General features: G+C 46.9%; 1 protein-coding gene across 1 annotated transcript in view; it reads right to left on the bottom strand.

Moving 5' to 3' along the window:
- DEGS2 (delta 4-desaturase, sphingolipid 2) overlaps positions 1-6,901 on the bottom strand; it is a 31,165-nt gene extending 24,264 nt beyond the window's left edge. The window contains exon 1 of the mRNA XM_053253516.1: positions 6,785-6,901. Coding sequence (XP_053109491.1) covers positions 6,785-6,869 — 85 coding nt within the window. The 5' untranslated portion in view covers positions 6,870-6,901. The remainder of the gene's footprint in view (positions 1-6,784) is intronic.
- Between the last annotated feature and the right edge of the window lie 9,472 nt (positions 6,902-16,373).

Raw genomic sequence — 16,373 nt, 5'->3', positions numbered from 1 at the left:
ACTGACAATTAACACACAAAAAAATGGCCCTTCCTGGTGAGGAGAGTACTCTGTAGGCCAGGTGGAGCCCATTCCAATCGCAGTGAAATCTTTAGGCAAATAAGGTATCTCCAGAAAGCAACCCAATGTCAGTGAGATGTTTAGGAAAATAAGATGCCAGAAGCACGGTTGTAAAAGGCAATTTTACATAGACCATCAATCAAATTTTGTTAAAGAGAGTTTGCAAAATATCCTCTGCCCGAAAACAATGACAACAACAAAAACAAATGGATACTTTGGAATCGTCTCTGACATGCCAAAAACATAGAGGGACAAATAAACTGTTGAGTAACTTAATAATGTAGGCCACGTCTACACATTACAAGTGGAATGAGTGGCAGAATGGACTGTACCACTTCAGACTGTAGGTGGATGATAACGTTTTGTAATGTTTTCTCCATACGAAGAGCTTCATTTGAGGAGAACACTTGCATATCAGGGAGAGAGCAAGGTTCTAACCTGGTCTGCTGTGTTCAGCCTCTGCTTGCATTAAAAAATTATTCACAGCAGAGCAGTAAAAAATGTTGTTATAAACCTGAAGCGGTGCTCTCACCCCAGCATTCTATCAGTTCACCCCCATCTCTTTCTTGCTGTGTGGACAAGGTTCTCAAGAACTGACAGGAGGAAAACGAGAACATGTAGGAGTTCAATGTCTCCTGGTTTTATAAGATATTTTGTTATCCTAGTGAATATTAATGCTGCTGCCTTGTCCCACATCACCTGGACTGGGAGAAGACTGCTTTCCTTCTCCGGAACTTCCCTGTCTGTAGCTTCCCCCTGCCCCCACCCCACCCCGCCCCGCCTCAACTCTACTGAAATCCAGTCTGGTGTGGTGGTTAGTGTGGGCTAGAACCAGGAAGACCCAGGCTCAGATCCTCATTTTGTGTGACTGTCGTCATCTCTTTGCCTAACCTACCTTGCAGGGTTGTTGTGAAGACAGCAGTGGGCGTGGGGAGATCTATGTACAACTCCTTAAAAGATAAAGACTTTTTAAAATTTAATAAGGGGGGAAAGCAAAGAGAGAAGAGCAGGACATGCAGTTCAGAAGATCATGGAAGGTTGTACACACCTGGTCTCCTACTCATGGGGGACTGGCTGTGGTCGCCCGGCAGAGCATAATGATGCTTAATTTGTGTGTGTGTGGGGGGGCTCCAATAGCCTTTAGGTCCAGGTTCCAAAATTACCTAGGTGCACTTCTGTGAATACCCTGGAACTTCTTGAAGGATACTGCCTCAAGGTAGTCAACCTAGATGTCACATGCAATCCTTGTGCAATAAAGGTGCACAAGGTGCTTTGTGTACTGCACCAGAACGATTATAAAAACAATTCCACAGGAAAGTGCCAGAATGGTTATAACATCATATCTTCATTCCAGATCTCAGTTGAATCCTCCTACACATTTTTATTGGTTGCTAGACATCATTTTAGAAAATAATTATTTTTTGCTTTGAAGATAAATATTATCTACAAATCCAGGGAGTGGCTATAGGCAGCCCAGTTGCTCTCAGTGTTGCAAATTTATATATGGCTCAATTAGAAACCAACATAATTTTGAATGATAACAATCCTTACAAGAAGTCCTTTTTTATATTATGGCAGATTTATTGATGACATTTTAGTCATTGTTCAATCTGATTGCTTCATACCCTCGTTGTTTTTTTTAATTGGATCAATTCTATTGACCCACATGTGCAGTTTACTGGACATGTAAACGACCAATCTAATTCATTCTTAGATGTCACTGTGTATAAGGAGGCTAATAACATTTTGGTGAAGGGATATTGCAAACCTACAGACAGCTTTTCTATTCTATGCTAAAATATTCATATTAGACATATTAAAGATACTATCCCATTTGGACAATTTTAAAGATTAAAAAGAAATTGCACAAGTGGTGATATTTTCAACCAACAAAGTCAGGCATATTTCTGGGGCTTAAGAAATAGGGTTCCTCCCCACAATGTATAATAGACCTTGCTGCAAGACAGACAGAAGGAATAGCTAGACACATGCTGTTTGAAAATAAACCATCTGTAACTCGGTCTAAGCTGTTTTGGTCCATGGATTTTAGTCTCTTAGCCAGTTCAATTGAAAAGATTATTAAGAGACATTGGCATATTGTACAAGATCTGTGCTCTCCTTTAAGGGAAATTGAGCCCTCTTAGGACTCTGCGCACCATCTTTGGAGGCACGTACAGAGTGCTGTGGTGTCTAGCCCTTCCCAGTGCTTTCCCCACAGAACTCTTCTTAACTATTACTGCTACTGCTACTAATATGAATAGTAGTAGTAGTAGTAGTAGTAGTAGTAGTACAGATATTAGTATAGCCAACTGGCTACACAGGCCTCCCGACTCTCTTCTGAGAGGGGAGAGGGCAGCTAGAAGGAGCTCGCAGCCTCCAATCCCGGTAAAAGGGGGAACTCTCTGCTCCTCGTCCCCCTACTCCTTGCAGCCTCCACCCCCAGTGCCTTGCTCCATCCCAGCCTCCCTCCCTGGGTAAAAGGTAAAGAGTTGGTTAAGGGGAGCTCTCCCCTCCTCACCCCCCACCCTCCCTGTAGTTACTGCCACCGCAGCACAGTGGTGTTTCTTTTTTTTTTAAAATGCTATGGGGGGACTTTCTCCTCACCCGCCCCCTTGCTGCAGCCACCACCGCACTTCGGGCAAAGAGGGAATGTTTCCCCTCAACCCCGCTCCCTGCAGCCTACTGCCACCACACAACAGCATTTTTTGCAAAAAGCCTTTTTACCTATGGGCGGAAAAAGGTTAGTGCTGCATTTGGATAGGGCCAGTTGCTTCCCCCCTGCTAAATATAAGAGAGCCACCGCTTTAAGGTAAAGGGTGCCTTAGTGTCTGATTTGAACCGGCAACCTCATGCTTGCTGTGCAAGTCATTTCCCGCTCTGCTATTAAGTGGCCGATTTAGCAGGGGTTAACTCTGTCAGTTAGCGCTCTCTCTCTCTCTCTCTCTCAGCTCCATCTCTCTTAAAAGGCCCTCTCAGCACTGAGAAAAGCACAGTACTGTTCAGAGGTCAGCACACTGGAAATGACTCTCACATTGGTCTTTTACCAAAGCGGCCACCGCTTGAAAAACAGTGGCTACCAATGCTCTAGGGTGTCAATGTGCAAAATGAGTTGAAAGCATAAAACTTCCTTCTGGGTTGTGACACAGGAGAATACGTTGCTCGAGGCAGGTAACTGGGCAATGTTCCTTGAAATGCCTAGCCTTCTCAGTAATAAAGAAGAGCTGGTTTCATAAAGGGGATAGGAAACAAAACAGTTGTTTGCTAATGGAATGTGTACACCTCACCCATAGTCCATATAAAAAGAGTTTCAGAAATCAACCAGTGCGGTGTGGCTCTGGTCTGTGTCAAAGATGAAATGCGTGACCATCAGCCACATAACCGGTTTTCAGTACTGAGGCTCTGCCCTTATTTCACAAGAAAGCCCCACTGAGCATGGCCAGAACTGTCTCTCATGAATCCTCTAATCTATGGTCACAGCAAAAGTCTCAAAGACAAATGCTAAGGAGGCAAATTGCAGATGTAACCCCCACCATCATTATCAGTATTATTGTTAGCTTAATGGTACAGCGGGGAAATGACTTGACTAGCAAGCCAGAAGTTGCCGGTTGGAATCCCCACTGGTATGTTTCCCAGACTATAGGAAACACCTATATCGGGCAGCAGCAATATAGGAAGATGCTGAAACGCATCATCTCATACTGCGCAGGAGGAGGCAATGGTAAACCCCTCCTGTATTCTACCAAAGACAACCGCAGGGCTCTGTGGACACCAGGAGTCGACACCAATGCGATGGCACACTTTACTTAAAGGGTGCTGTGATCTCCACTCCCCTTTCTTAATTGGTAATGGAGCATGCTCAGAAGATCCTTAGATTCTTCTGGAGGTTCCAGTCCCAGCAAGGAGGACTGACAAGGAGAAAAGAAGATTTTGGAAACCATCTGTGTTTTATGAACTTGCTTCTTTCTTGCAATCAATCAAGTTGTACACCAGTTTGAGACTCTAGACAAGCCCTATCAGTTCATTAAATTTATTTTATTTATTTATCAAATGTATATACTGCCCAAACTTTCATCTCTGTTTGGTTTCAGCTGGATACCCAAGAGACCTCTTGTAGGAGTGGTATTTATTTTATTTATTTTTTATTTATTTGATTTCTATACCGTCCTTCCAAAAATGGCTCAGGGCGGTTTACACAGAGAAATAATACATAAATAAGATGGATCCCTGTCCCCAAAGGGCTTACAATCTAAAAAGAAACATCAGATAGACACCGGCAACAGTCACTGGAGGTCCTGTGCTGGGGGTGGATAGGGCCAGTTACTCTCCCCCTGCTAAATAAAGAGAATCACCACATTAAAAGGTGCCTCTTAGCCAAGTTAGCAGGGGTGGAATACGCCTAGGTGAATTTGGGCCAGTCACCAGCATCCCACCAAGGCATTTTTCATACAGCAGGCTTGACCACAAGCCTTTACTGTGAGTCTGAAGTTGTCCCAGAAAACCAACACAAAAAGTGGATTTTTTTTTAAAACCCCAGGCGTAAATCAGGCTAAGCTCCAATGCACAATCAAAAATCTGAAGTGTGTGTGAAGTGCTCCCTGATAGCACGTAGCGACTTCAGGGTGAATCTGGTTGATATTTACAATTTATTATTAGTTATTAAACATATTTATATACCACCCACAACTTGTGACTTTGTGTCTTTGGGCAGTGATATGTGAATGCACATCCTCTATTGTGGAGGAGATATGAGCTAAAAGCCCTGTGTGAAAAACCCCTGGGATAGTTGGATATAAATAAACTAAATAAATACATGGCAAAATAATAATTTTCCAGTTTAAGATTATCCCAGCATTTAAATGCTATGAAACAAAACACTTAAACTGTTGGATCCTTTGCTGGTCACACAACAGCATAACCAGGGCCATTCCCAGAACACGATTTTACTTTGCTTAACCATGGAAGAGCAAGTGTGCGTTCCCATATCATCCAGCATTAAACTGAATTCCCTGAGAGCTATCAGGCAGCACTCCATACATGATTTGGGTTTTTCATTGCACGTTGGAACTTAGCCCGATTTATGGCTGGGGTAAAAGAAATCCACTTCTTGCGTTGGGTTTTTCTTTTTAAGTTTTTTTAAAAGTACTTTTTACAAGTACTTCACACCTCTGAATCCTGCAATAAAGTTTGCTGTCTCTTAAAGCTGGGGGCGGGCGGGATGCAATTTAAAGTGCACCTGAAAGCAGGGCTATCCCCAGGGGGATGCGGGGCTGGGGGCCTGCTGGGTGTGCGCCGACATACTGCCGCTGCTAGACTGGGGGTGGTGGGGTGGGCATAGGAGAGGGGCCTGCGGGACATGGGGAAGCGTGGGGCTGGGGGCGCCCAATGGACAGGCTGCCGGCTAGGAACCACTCAGCTTGTCACACCTTTTCGTTTAGGCGCGGAAGCACCTCTTCTTCCCACTTTGGAGAATTCAACTGTGAAGGGAATTAAAGGGACGTCAAAGTATGAGCGAAGTTAAGCGTTTAAGGAAGGGGCAAAAGAAATTGAAGAGAGGGAGGGGTGATGATGCTGAAGTAAAAGAGCCTCGCTTGTTCTCTGGCAACAAAGCCTGGTCTGGCAGAGCTACTGAGGAAGAACCTCTTCATCCAAGCTAGGAGTCAGCCCAGAGAGCCTCAGTTGATGCCAGGACAGCAGGTTTTCCCGCCGCGGGGTTAAGAGGGGTGAACTACGGGATAGTTCAGATTTGCCCCCAGCCAGAAGCCAAAATGGATGTTTTGCCGCCGGCCCTAAATCAGGCTAAGCTCCAATGCTCCATGAAAAACCCGACTCGTGTATGGAGCGCTCCCCGATAGCTCACATTTCCCAGTGTCAATCCGGCGGCGATGTGGACATACACCTGCCCTTCCAAAATACACTCGCTGTCTGGGCGGGGTCCTCTATGGGACGGCGAGAAGGAAGCAAATGCCCTAGAACATGTGCAGAGTTCGTTTTCCTCACACCCAGGCCAGGGGTGTAGTGGAGAGGGGACGGCGGTATTTCTCGGCTTCTCTGGCTGTCGGAGGGGCTGTTGTGGAGACGAGCGCGGGCACTTCGGAACGGGCCACTCCATCCCTGCTCACCCCCCTCCATCCCGGGGCTTCCCACTAAGCAGGCAGTGGGTGAGTGACCTAAACTCAAAGGGAAGCTTTCTAGCCTGCCTAGCCCTTTACATTCCACGAGGTCCATTCCAATGCCTCCCTCACCCCGCAAAGCCAAGCCACACGTAGCCGCTTTCCAGGGCGGCTGTGCTCGGAACTGCTTTCGTGAGGCGGGCAGACAGACCAGGGGCGTAGCAAGGATGGAGTTGGCCCAGAGACAAAATTTTAAAATGGGCCCCCCTCACTGAAGCTCAGCCCATGAAGTAAAGAAATCTTAAATGAGGCTGAATAGTGGTAACAAAAAACATTGTGTGTGTGTGTGCCACAATAGAACATCATCCTAAATTGTTTTTTTTAAAGGTTGTGTAAATTGTGGACGATGCAAGAGAGAGACATGTTGTTCTGGTAGCTCCACGTCTTAACACTCACATCAATTTCAGAGGATGAATATAACTGAAGGAAGCCTGCGTGGGTGCATGGCTGGGGGAGTCAGTCATGTGACTTGCCTCTGGGAGGGCCCCCCAAGGCAGTGGGCCCCCAGACAACTGTCTCCCCTTGCCCTATTATAGTTACTGGGGCAGACTTACCTAAAATCTCTTTCCTCCGCTGCGTGTGGGGCTGCTCGGTGTAAACCCACTGGAAGTCTTCGCGGGCGACCCTGTACTTGCCCATGCCGGGGGCTGCTTGCGCACCTGTCGCTGCGAGAAGAGCGCAGAGTCCCGTGGCGCGGCCACAAGGGCTTATATATCCCTTGGGTTTTCCTGAGGGGTGGAGCCACAAGTCTTGAGCCCCGTGGGTCACACCCAGCACTCGCCTAGCTTCGGAAAGCAGCGCCCTTGCGGCTGGGGCGAGGTCCGTGCTGCGGCGGGAAAGGCTGCGGTCTGGGAAAGCGAGCACCTGGCTCCGAGGTTGCCTTGCCACAGCCGCAACAAGAACGGCGAGTCTCTCTCTCTCTTGTGGCACCGTCAAGGGGGGCTAGCAGGTTGGGGCGATGTGGCTACCGTCCTATGCACACAGAGCTGGACTCAGTGAGCCTGACTGCTGAGGGTACAAGACCGTGCTGAGGGTACAAGACCGTTTGGATCAGGGCTTTCCCTAGGGCTGTGTGTGGGGGACGTGAACTAGCATGTGCAGCGGGGCCTCGTGGGGAGGTGGTTGTGGAGGTGAGTGCACAGGATGTCACCGTGCGGGGCGGCCTGGCTGCCTCCTCCCACCTGCAGGGAGAAAGCGCTCAGCCACAGATGGTGGCGGGGCAGCAGCCACTCGGAGGATAGGGGCTGGGAGGAAGTGCATGCAGCCGCAGATGGTTGGAGGGAAGAGTCTCTTCCCCAGGGTGGGCCCAAGCAAGGGTCAGAGGTGCCCCTAGCAAAGCCCACCTGCCAGCCCGCCCATGCTCCAGCAGCCCTGCCTGGGCACCCTCACCACCCATATCGCCCACCCAGGCACCCGCTTGACCACAGCAAGGAGCGGGCAGGAGGGTCGGTGCTGGGCGGGTGACAGGGCGCACATGCCTCCGAGGGCCGGACGGGGGGCACTGGGAGGGCGGGGGAATGTATTTGGGGAGGGCGCCGGGTTTTAGTTTGGATATATGTGTTTGGTTGGGAAATTAATAAAATGCTTCAATAGTGGCATTATTATTATTATTATTATTATTATTATTACTTCACTAATGGATTATTATTATTAATATAGTATTATAATATAAATAATATTATTAATGTTATTGTTATCTTTATCATCCATTTTGGCTTTCTTTCTTTTGTCAGAACACTTGATGGACTCCACCATCCCCAGCCCCTCTGCTGGGTTTGTCTCCGTAGAGTTGCTGGGCTTGTTTTTCTCCTTGCATTTGTGAGGCGGGGAATCATGGTGGTGGTACAGCTCATAATGTCCCCTGTCACTGGCATGGTTGCCAAAGATGCAACGTATTTGGCTCTGGAATAGGCTGGTGCTCTCTGTCCTGGAATCCTGGAAACATAAAGTTAATACGAAAGTACGCAGCTAGATGTTAGCAATGCTACCTACAGGTTTGGTCATCCGCAGAGTTATATATATATTTATACACACACAGATGCACAAACATATACACACACACATACACACACACTTGAACTAGGGATAAACTTGTTTTGTGGCTTGTATAGCAGGTGCTTTCCTTAACTTTTTCTTGTATGGAAGAAAGGCCCGATACTGGCCTCTCCCCAGGGCAATTCTCATTCTGGCCAGGGCTGTATCTTATATTGGCCTGCATTTGGACAATTTGTACCTCAGGTACTCTAAGCTATCCCTGCTGGCTAAATACATAATAATCTACAGTACAATTTGTGCATACATTCATGATTAAGCAGGCAAAATACTCAAGTGGTCCTTGCTCCTTATTTTCACAATTTTATTTATTTTTTACATTTTATATCCCACTCTTCCTCCAAAGAGCCCAGAGTGGTGTACTCCACTCTGGTGGAGGTACACCAGAGAAGTATACCTTAGGTTTCTCCTCACAACAACCCTATGAAGTAGGTTAGGCTGAGAGAGAAGTGACTGGCCCAGAGTCACCCAGCAAGTATCATGGCTGAATGGGGATTTGAACTCAGGTCTCCCTGGTTCTAGTCCAGCACTCTAACCACTACACCATGCTGACTATCTTAAAAATAGTCCCTACCTATGCCTGTAAATTTGACTCAATTTAGTCAAAATAATCGTACTGAAAATTAAATTGAACATTATACTGCATTAAGGAATTAAAATGTCCTGCATTTTTGCCCTGGATTCTACAGGCACTGCATGTTTTGCACTCTATACATTGCCATCCCCTAAGCCTAAGGCCTTCACATTTGCTGTCAACTCCAGAAAAATTTAAAACACAATGGATGTCCTATGAAAAGGCAATATTTATAGATGAGGTTTATTTCATGCTCCAGAAAACTAGAAGCTCTATGACATTTCATAGTAGAGCAGCAATAGAGCAGCATTCTCAGAGTTCACTTTTCTTCCCTCTCAGTGGCACTACGAGCACTGTTCCCTCTAACAGGGATTCCCAGATGCTGTTCACTACAACTCCCAGCATTCTCAGCTGCAGTTACCATTGGCTGGGAATTCTGGGAGCTGTAGTCAACAACATCTGAGAATCTCTGTTAGAGGGAACCCTGGGGGTGGCTATGTAGTTATAGGTTGTTAATTATTAGAACAAGTTTACTGTTTATTGGCAGTCATTTAACCAATTAAGCAACCACAACAACAGTTTATAGCAAAAGTTTTTATCCTATCCCACCTCACAGGATTGTAGTAAGAAAAAAAAGTAGGAAAAAAGAATCATGCCCACTGAGCCTCTAAAAGGAAGGGCAAGATACACGTTTCATGACAAAACACATGTATGAATGATGTGCACAGAACAACATATTCATATTTATGCTGACATTTAGCCTCATGGCTCCAATAAATGCATCCCATTCTATGCCATTTATGCCAAACAGAAAAAGAAGTTACCTACTAGCAAGCCAATACATATACGACCACTAATATAATTTCAAACTGGACAACAGAACAGTATATATGGAGCCATCCCAATTTCTTACAGGAATTTAATAATATAAGCAAACGTCTGAAGGGCATGAAAGCAGTGCTTCCTTTTTTTCTTTTTCTTTTTGCTTATTTTTGGAAATGATTCTTTCCCCCCCTCACTCTTCCCCACTCAGTCAGTCACAGCCACCAGCAGAATCACAGACGCAGAGTGATTTCGCCCTGATATCTCCCCATTTCACATCCCCCATTGCCCCAGATGCATGCACCCCCCTCCATTTTTGCTTACTGTCTGAAATATGAATGATTGAAATGATGCTTACTGTTTGAAATGGATGACACTGTGTGCGTGTGCTCTTGCTCCCCATGCCCCCTTTCTCCTCACTCTGACCTGAAGATCCTCACTCAGGTGACTGAGGTGAGTGAGGAGTGAGTCTGTGCATGTACAGAGTGAGAGAGCGAGGAGGCAGGCAGTGGGAGGAGAAAGGAGAGCGCCTCTTTCTAATGTTTTGACTATTCTATCTAATAGTAAGGAGAGGGACCAGGTTCCCAATCCCAGCACTTGGGAGACATGACTGGAGGCTGAAATCTTTCCTTTCTGCAGTTAATAATAGCAGCAATTAGGAGGCGCGTTCAAATTAACTGCAGGAAATACTGTTACACTCCATAGGAACTGCACGTAAATGTTATGGGCAGGTTGAGAGGCTGGGGCTCTGCTCTGGTTTGGCTAGCAAGCATAGCCGAGCTAGACTTGCAACTACTTTTTTGACTCAGAGCAGAGCGCAGCAAGGAGAATGAAGGGAAGCCCGGCGCCCACTCCCTGGTCCCCGCCCCCTCCACATAGACTCGATTGACTCCACCTCCGGCAGCCTGCCTGGCTACAGAGATTCCCTGCCCTCAGTGCCCAGTGAGAGAGGCAGGCGCTGGTGCAACGGAGAAAGGGAAGGGGGCCGGGGCTCAGGCAGGCTGAGGGCTCCGCTCAGAAAGCAGCAGGGCCAGGGCGTGCACAGGCGAGATTCCCTGGTGGCTGCCAGGCGCTAGTCGAATGGAGGCAGGAGGGGGCCCCAGGCTCAGGCAGACTGAGGGCGGAGGCCCCGCGCACACACTCTCGGGAAGCTACAGGGAGCACACACAGGCGAGATTCCCTGGTGGCTGCGCCCTGCAAGAGAGAGACAGGTGCTGCGCAGAGGTGGGAGGGTGCTCACACTCGGAGGGCAGCAGGGCGCCCCAGGAAAATGCCTTGCCTCTCGGTAGGCCAGTCCGAGCCTAAGCCTCCCCCTCCGCCCGCCAGCCGATGCTACCCGCTTCTAACTGAGGCGAGAAGGGTGGGTGGGTGATGGGGGGAAAGCGGCAGGGAGAACACGGGCAAAGCTGCCGGTAGGAAGAGAGTGTGCTCGTGCAGCCCGGGTGGGCAGGGGCGTAACTACTACCGGTATTAGGCAAGGGGAGGCGGCTGCCTGGGGCCCCCATGCCTCGAGGGGCCCCCCAGAGGCAAGTCACATGGGAAGTGTGTGTGTATCAGCGAGGGACCCGTTTTAAAATTTTGTCTCTGGTCCCACTCCAGCCTTGTTCCGCCCCTGCGGGTGGGACCTGCTGGCCGCCTGCGGCATCCCTCCTCCAAGCAGCAGATGTGCTGCCTCAGTGCCTCCGCTGCTAAGACTGCGTCCATGTGCGTGTGGGTGGGGTGGGAAGGGCAGGAGGAGAGTGTGCGTGCAGGGCCTGGGGGTGCACGGGACCAGGGGCCATTGCGCCCCCCGCTCAAAAGGCCGGCCTGGTTCGGATACACTTAGAACCATCGCCTGTTCGATTTGGGAGGGTCCTCAGAGGTCTTCTAACGCAACCCTCTGCTCTGTGCAGAAATGTGCTATACAGCGTCCCAGTTCGCGTCCCAGGAGGGCTGGGCCAGTATCTCCGAATGCCCTGGGTGGGTAACAACAACAAGCAAGCCATCTCGCGCCGTCTAAGGGACTAACAAGGGTGGAGGGGGAAGTCTAGCAGCCTATTGGTGGTTGTTTTCCGAGAAGGAACCTCAATGTTAAAGCTTGTGTGCGTTATTCTGCAACCCAGATCTCGGCCCTTGGGCTTCCTAGCCTGGAAACAGAAAAGGGAGTTCTTTTTTGCTGTTTAATAGACTGAGCTTTCCCTTCCACCTGTACTGGTAAATGTTTAACAAGATATTTTCTTCTGTAGGGTTAATTGCATCTCTGAGTGATACTTTGGTGCCTGCAGAATAGGTTAGTAAAGGCCACCTCGTAGAGAGGATGTATTTATTTCAAAGAATCTCTTTTTCAAAGCATAACCTGCCCATAACAATGCATAAATTAAGTATTATTATATAGACAGTAGTGAAGTATTATGACTGGGATTTCTCTCATAGAATCCAAATTTTCCCTCAGTTTCCAGCTTCTATAGTGGATGCCTGTGACAGTTTGTGTGTGTGTGTGTGTGTTTTTAGTATTGGTTGTTAAATTTACTTATTAATATGTGCTTAACATTTGTGTTTATAGCAATGTGTTAGTCTGTGCAAAAAGTTGACAATAGCAGCAGTAGTAAGATGAAGACCCTTGCAGGAAGGGTAGAGAAAGCTTGCTTGAAATGCAGGGAAGGGGGGCGGGGTCGGATGGCGAAGAGAGGAGAAGGAAGGTGAGCTGGAGGCTTGAATATAGGCCAATCTCCAATCTCCCCTGGTTGGGCAAGGTAATCGAGAGGGTGGTGGCTAACCAGCTCCAAGCAGTTTTGGAGGAAACTGATTATCTAGACCCATTTCAAACTGGCTTTAGAATGGGCTATGGGGTTGAGACAACCTTGGTCGGCCTGATAGATGACCTTTACTGGGGAATCGCAGAGGGAGTTTGACTTTGTTGGTCCTCTTGGATCTCTCGGCGGCATTCAATACCATCGAGCATGGTATCCTTCTGGATTGCCTGGGGGAGTTGGGAATAGGGGGCACTGCTCAGCAGTTGTTCCGTTCCTATCTCTCGGGTAGATCCCAGATGGTGGAGCTTGGTGACAGTTGCTCCTCAAAGCAGGAGCTGTCATATGGAGTCCCTCAGGGCTCCATTCTGTCACCAGTGCTTTTCAATATCTACATGAAACCGCTGGGTGAGGTCATCAGGAGATTTGGTGCTGGGTGTTATCAGTATGCTGATGACACCCAAATCTACTTCTCCCTTTCATCTTCAGGAAATGGCACTCATTCTCTAAATGCCTGCCTATAGGCAGTAATGGTCTGGATGAGGGATAACAAATTGAAGCTGAATCCAAGCAAGGGGGGTTCAGAATCTGAGGAGTGAGTTAGATCTTCCTGTGCTGGATGGGGTTACACTCCCCCAGAAGGAGAAGGCATGCAGCTTGGGAGTACTCCTGGACCCAGGCCTCACCCTGGTTTCTCAGGTGGAGGCCATGGCCAGGAGTGCTTTCTATCAGTTTTGGCTGATTCAACAGCTGTGCCCATTCCTCGAAGAGGATGACCTCAAAACACTGGTGCACCAGCTGGTAACCTCCCGGCTTGACTATTGCAATGCGCTCTACATGGGGCTTCCTTTGAACGTAGTTAGGAAACTTCAGTTAGTTCAGAAAGCGGCAGCCAGATTGGTCTCTGGGGTAACCCGGAGAGACCATATTACACCTATTTTGAAACAACTGCACTGGCTGCCGATATGTCTCCAGGCAAAATACAAAGTGCTGGTTATTACCTTTAAAGCCCTGAACAGCTTAGGCCCGAGTTACCTTAGAGAGCGCCTTCTTCTGCGTGATCCCCACTGCACATTAAGGTCATTTGAGGAGGTTCATCTCCAGTTACCACCAGCTCGTCTGGTGGCAACTCAAAGGCGGGCCTTCTCTATAGCTGCTCCGGGGCTGTGGAATGCGCTCCCTGCAGAAATCCGCAATTTGAATTCTCTATTAGCCTTCAGGAGAGCCCTTAAAATGTATTTGTTTGGCCTGGCTTTCCAGGGTTGTTTTAAAATGTTTTTAAATTGCTAATTGTTGTTATATTGTTTTTAATTTGTTTGAGCTCTTTATTGTTTTAGTTGTTTGTTTTAATTGTAAACCGCCCTGAGCCGTTTTGGAAGGGCGGTATATAAATCAAATAAATAAATAAATAATCAAGAGAGAAGTAGTGAGCAGAAGGAACTTCTCTGGAGAAGAGAGAATTGAGGCTTAAGGGGAGAATGTAGTAGACAGTCTATTGCCTTTTCACCCAAAGACCTGAAAGTCCTGAAAGGAGAGGCAGGTCAGGAACAAGGTGATGGAGCTGGGCACCTAACCCATATGTGGAGAAGAGGGAGAGAGAGAAAAAGAAGAAGAAGAAAGAACCTCAACTGTAACATCTGGGAAACTTAAGTTGTAAGTTGTAAGAATTTTGACATCACTCTGAAACCACTACACATATATACATCTGAAACCTTGTAACTATCACACTTAAATAAGTTTTGTTAAAATAAAATAAAATCCTGTTATTTAGTCTCAATTCTTAACAAAAGAGTTTTATTGCAGAAAAAGAAATGAAAGATGGTATACAGAAAATAAAATAAAAGACGTTTCGATGTAACACACCGTCATCAGTTAAACAGACATGCACAGATAAAAACCTCCTCCGTTCCCCAGCTGTTAAATTCCATAGACCTGATAACATTCTGTTCCATGACTGGTGGAGAGATAATGAGGGAAGTGGGGCATAGAAAAGGAATCACCTAATTTTTCTCGAAGTCGAATGGACCTAATAGCATCAGCCAGTGCCTCCCGAGCATTAATATCTGGTCTCAGTTTCTCTATAAATAGTGTTTCCTTTATTTTCCTTTTTTGCAAATTCCTTTCAATCCCCCAAATAGATCTTTGTGCTTTTTTCTCATATGCATTGACCAAGGTTTTGTTCTCTGTGTACAATGCCTCATATCTGCTTGGTGTTCTTTATATCTATCTTTCAGCTGCCTACCACATTCTCCAATATAAAATTATTTATTTATTTGAAACATTTAATATACTGCCCACTCCAAAGACTCTAGGTGCACAAAAACATGCAATGCAAGACAACATTAAAAATTACATTCTAAATTAAAAACTAAAGTAACTAACAAAAAAAGAAAAAACAAATAGATAAACTACAGGGCAAAAGCCTGGCGAAAAAGAAAAGTCTTCAATAGAGATTTGAAAATCAGTAAGGAAGGGGCTAAATGAATCTGAAGGGAGTTCCAAAGAAGTGGGGCAGCAACCGAAAAGGCCCTTTCACAGGTCCTAGCGCCCCGAACCTCTCGGAAATCAGGGACCGACAAAAGGGCCATCTGAGATGATCTAACCGGACAGGATGTGACTGGATGGGAGAGGCGGGTCTGTAGGTAGACAGGCACCATGCCCTTCAAGGCTTTGAAGGTCAAAACCAGGACCTTACATTAAACTCGGAAGCGAATAGGCAACCAGTGCAATGACTGCAGGAGAGATTATTATTATTAATTATTATTATTATTATTATTATTTTTACATTTATATCCCGCTCTTCCTCCAAGGAGCCCAGAGCGGTGTACTACATACTTGAGTTTCTCTTTCACAACAACCCTGTGAAGCAGGTTAGGCTGAGAGAGAAGTGACTGGCCCAGAGTCACCCAGCTAGTTTCATAGCTGAATGGGGATTTGAACTCGGGTCTCCCCGGTCCTAGTCCAGCACTCTAACCACTACACCACGCTGGCTCTGTCATATTTTCTGGCACCCATGAGTAGGCAAGCCACTGCATTCTGGACCCATTGTAGCTTCCCGATCATCCTCAAAGGTAACCCTAGATAGAGAGTGTTACAATAATCTAAGTGGGAGATAACAAGGGCATGAAGTACAATGAAGTACAACCTAAGCATTGAATTTTATATATTCCACCATTCTTCCCACAATTTCCTTCCCCCTTTCACAAATCTCCCAATCTTGTACATCACAAATTTACACAGAGATTGAACTAGAAGAACTTCAGCCTCTTCAGGGCCATTTCCAGATCACACGCTGCAACAAATAAGATCCCTCTTATATATTTATCATTTCTCTGTGTAAACCGTGCTGAGCCATTTTGGGAAGGGCGGTATAGAAATCAAATAAATAAATTAATTAATTAAATAAAACAGTTTCGCAACATGTCTGCTAAGTGTGCTTCCATACTGCCTGCATTCTGACCTCACTGTCAGTAAGTTGCCATCCATATTTCTGATGCCGTATTTTGGGTTTTATTGCTACGCTGCAATGGTACAACATTGCATCTACGTTGCAGGAAAGTAGCAGTATTTTTTCGTTGTAGGAAGGTTGCAGCGATGTTTCCGTGGTGTAAGTGGCATGGTGTGGATGGTTCATTCAGTGAGAAGGGGTGATCCGTCCATATTGCCCCTTCCCGCTTGGATTTTATTTTTATCTTTTTATTTTATCTTTTATTTCTTATTTTTTCTTATTTTTCCATTGTGCAAAGGGGGAGAAGCAGGCGGGCAAGTGGCCACTCCTCCTCACTGCCCTCTGGAGTGCTCCCCACTCCTGCCTCCCCAGGGCTCAGGGGGAGGGTCAGGCGGCAGCTCTTCTGAGCTCACTACAAGTGAAGGTGGCGGTGGTGGCTCTTTGCAAGGGGGCTCCAAGAGGCTCTGCCTGGGCTTGCTTTGCTCACCAATTTTCGGGGGCAAAGCAAGGGGGACAGC

This window comes from Hemicordylus capensis, chromosome 1 (assembly GCF_027244095.1).
Source record: "Hemicordylus capensis ecotype Gifberg chromosome 1, rHemCap1.1.pri, whole genome shotgun sequence".
Lineage (NCBI taxonomy): Eukaryota > Metazoa > Chordata > Lepidosauria > Squamata > Cordylidae > Hemicordylus > Hemicordylus capensis.
Note: the sequence above shows the minus strand (reverse complement) of the source record. Positions and strands in the feature narration are given on the sequence as shown.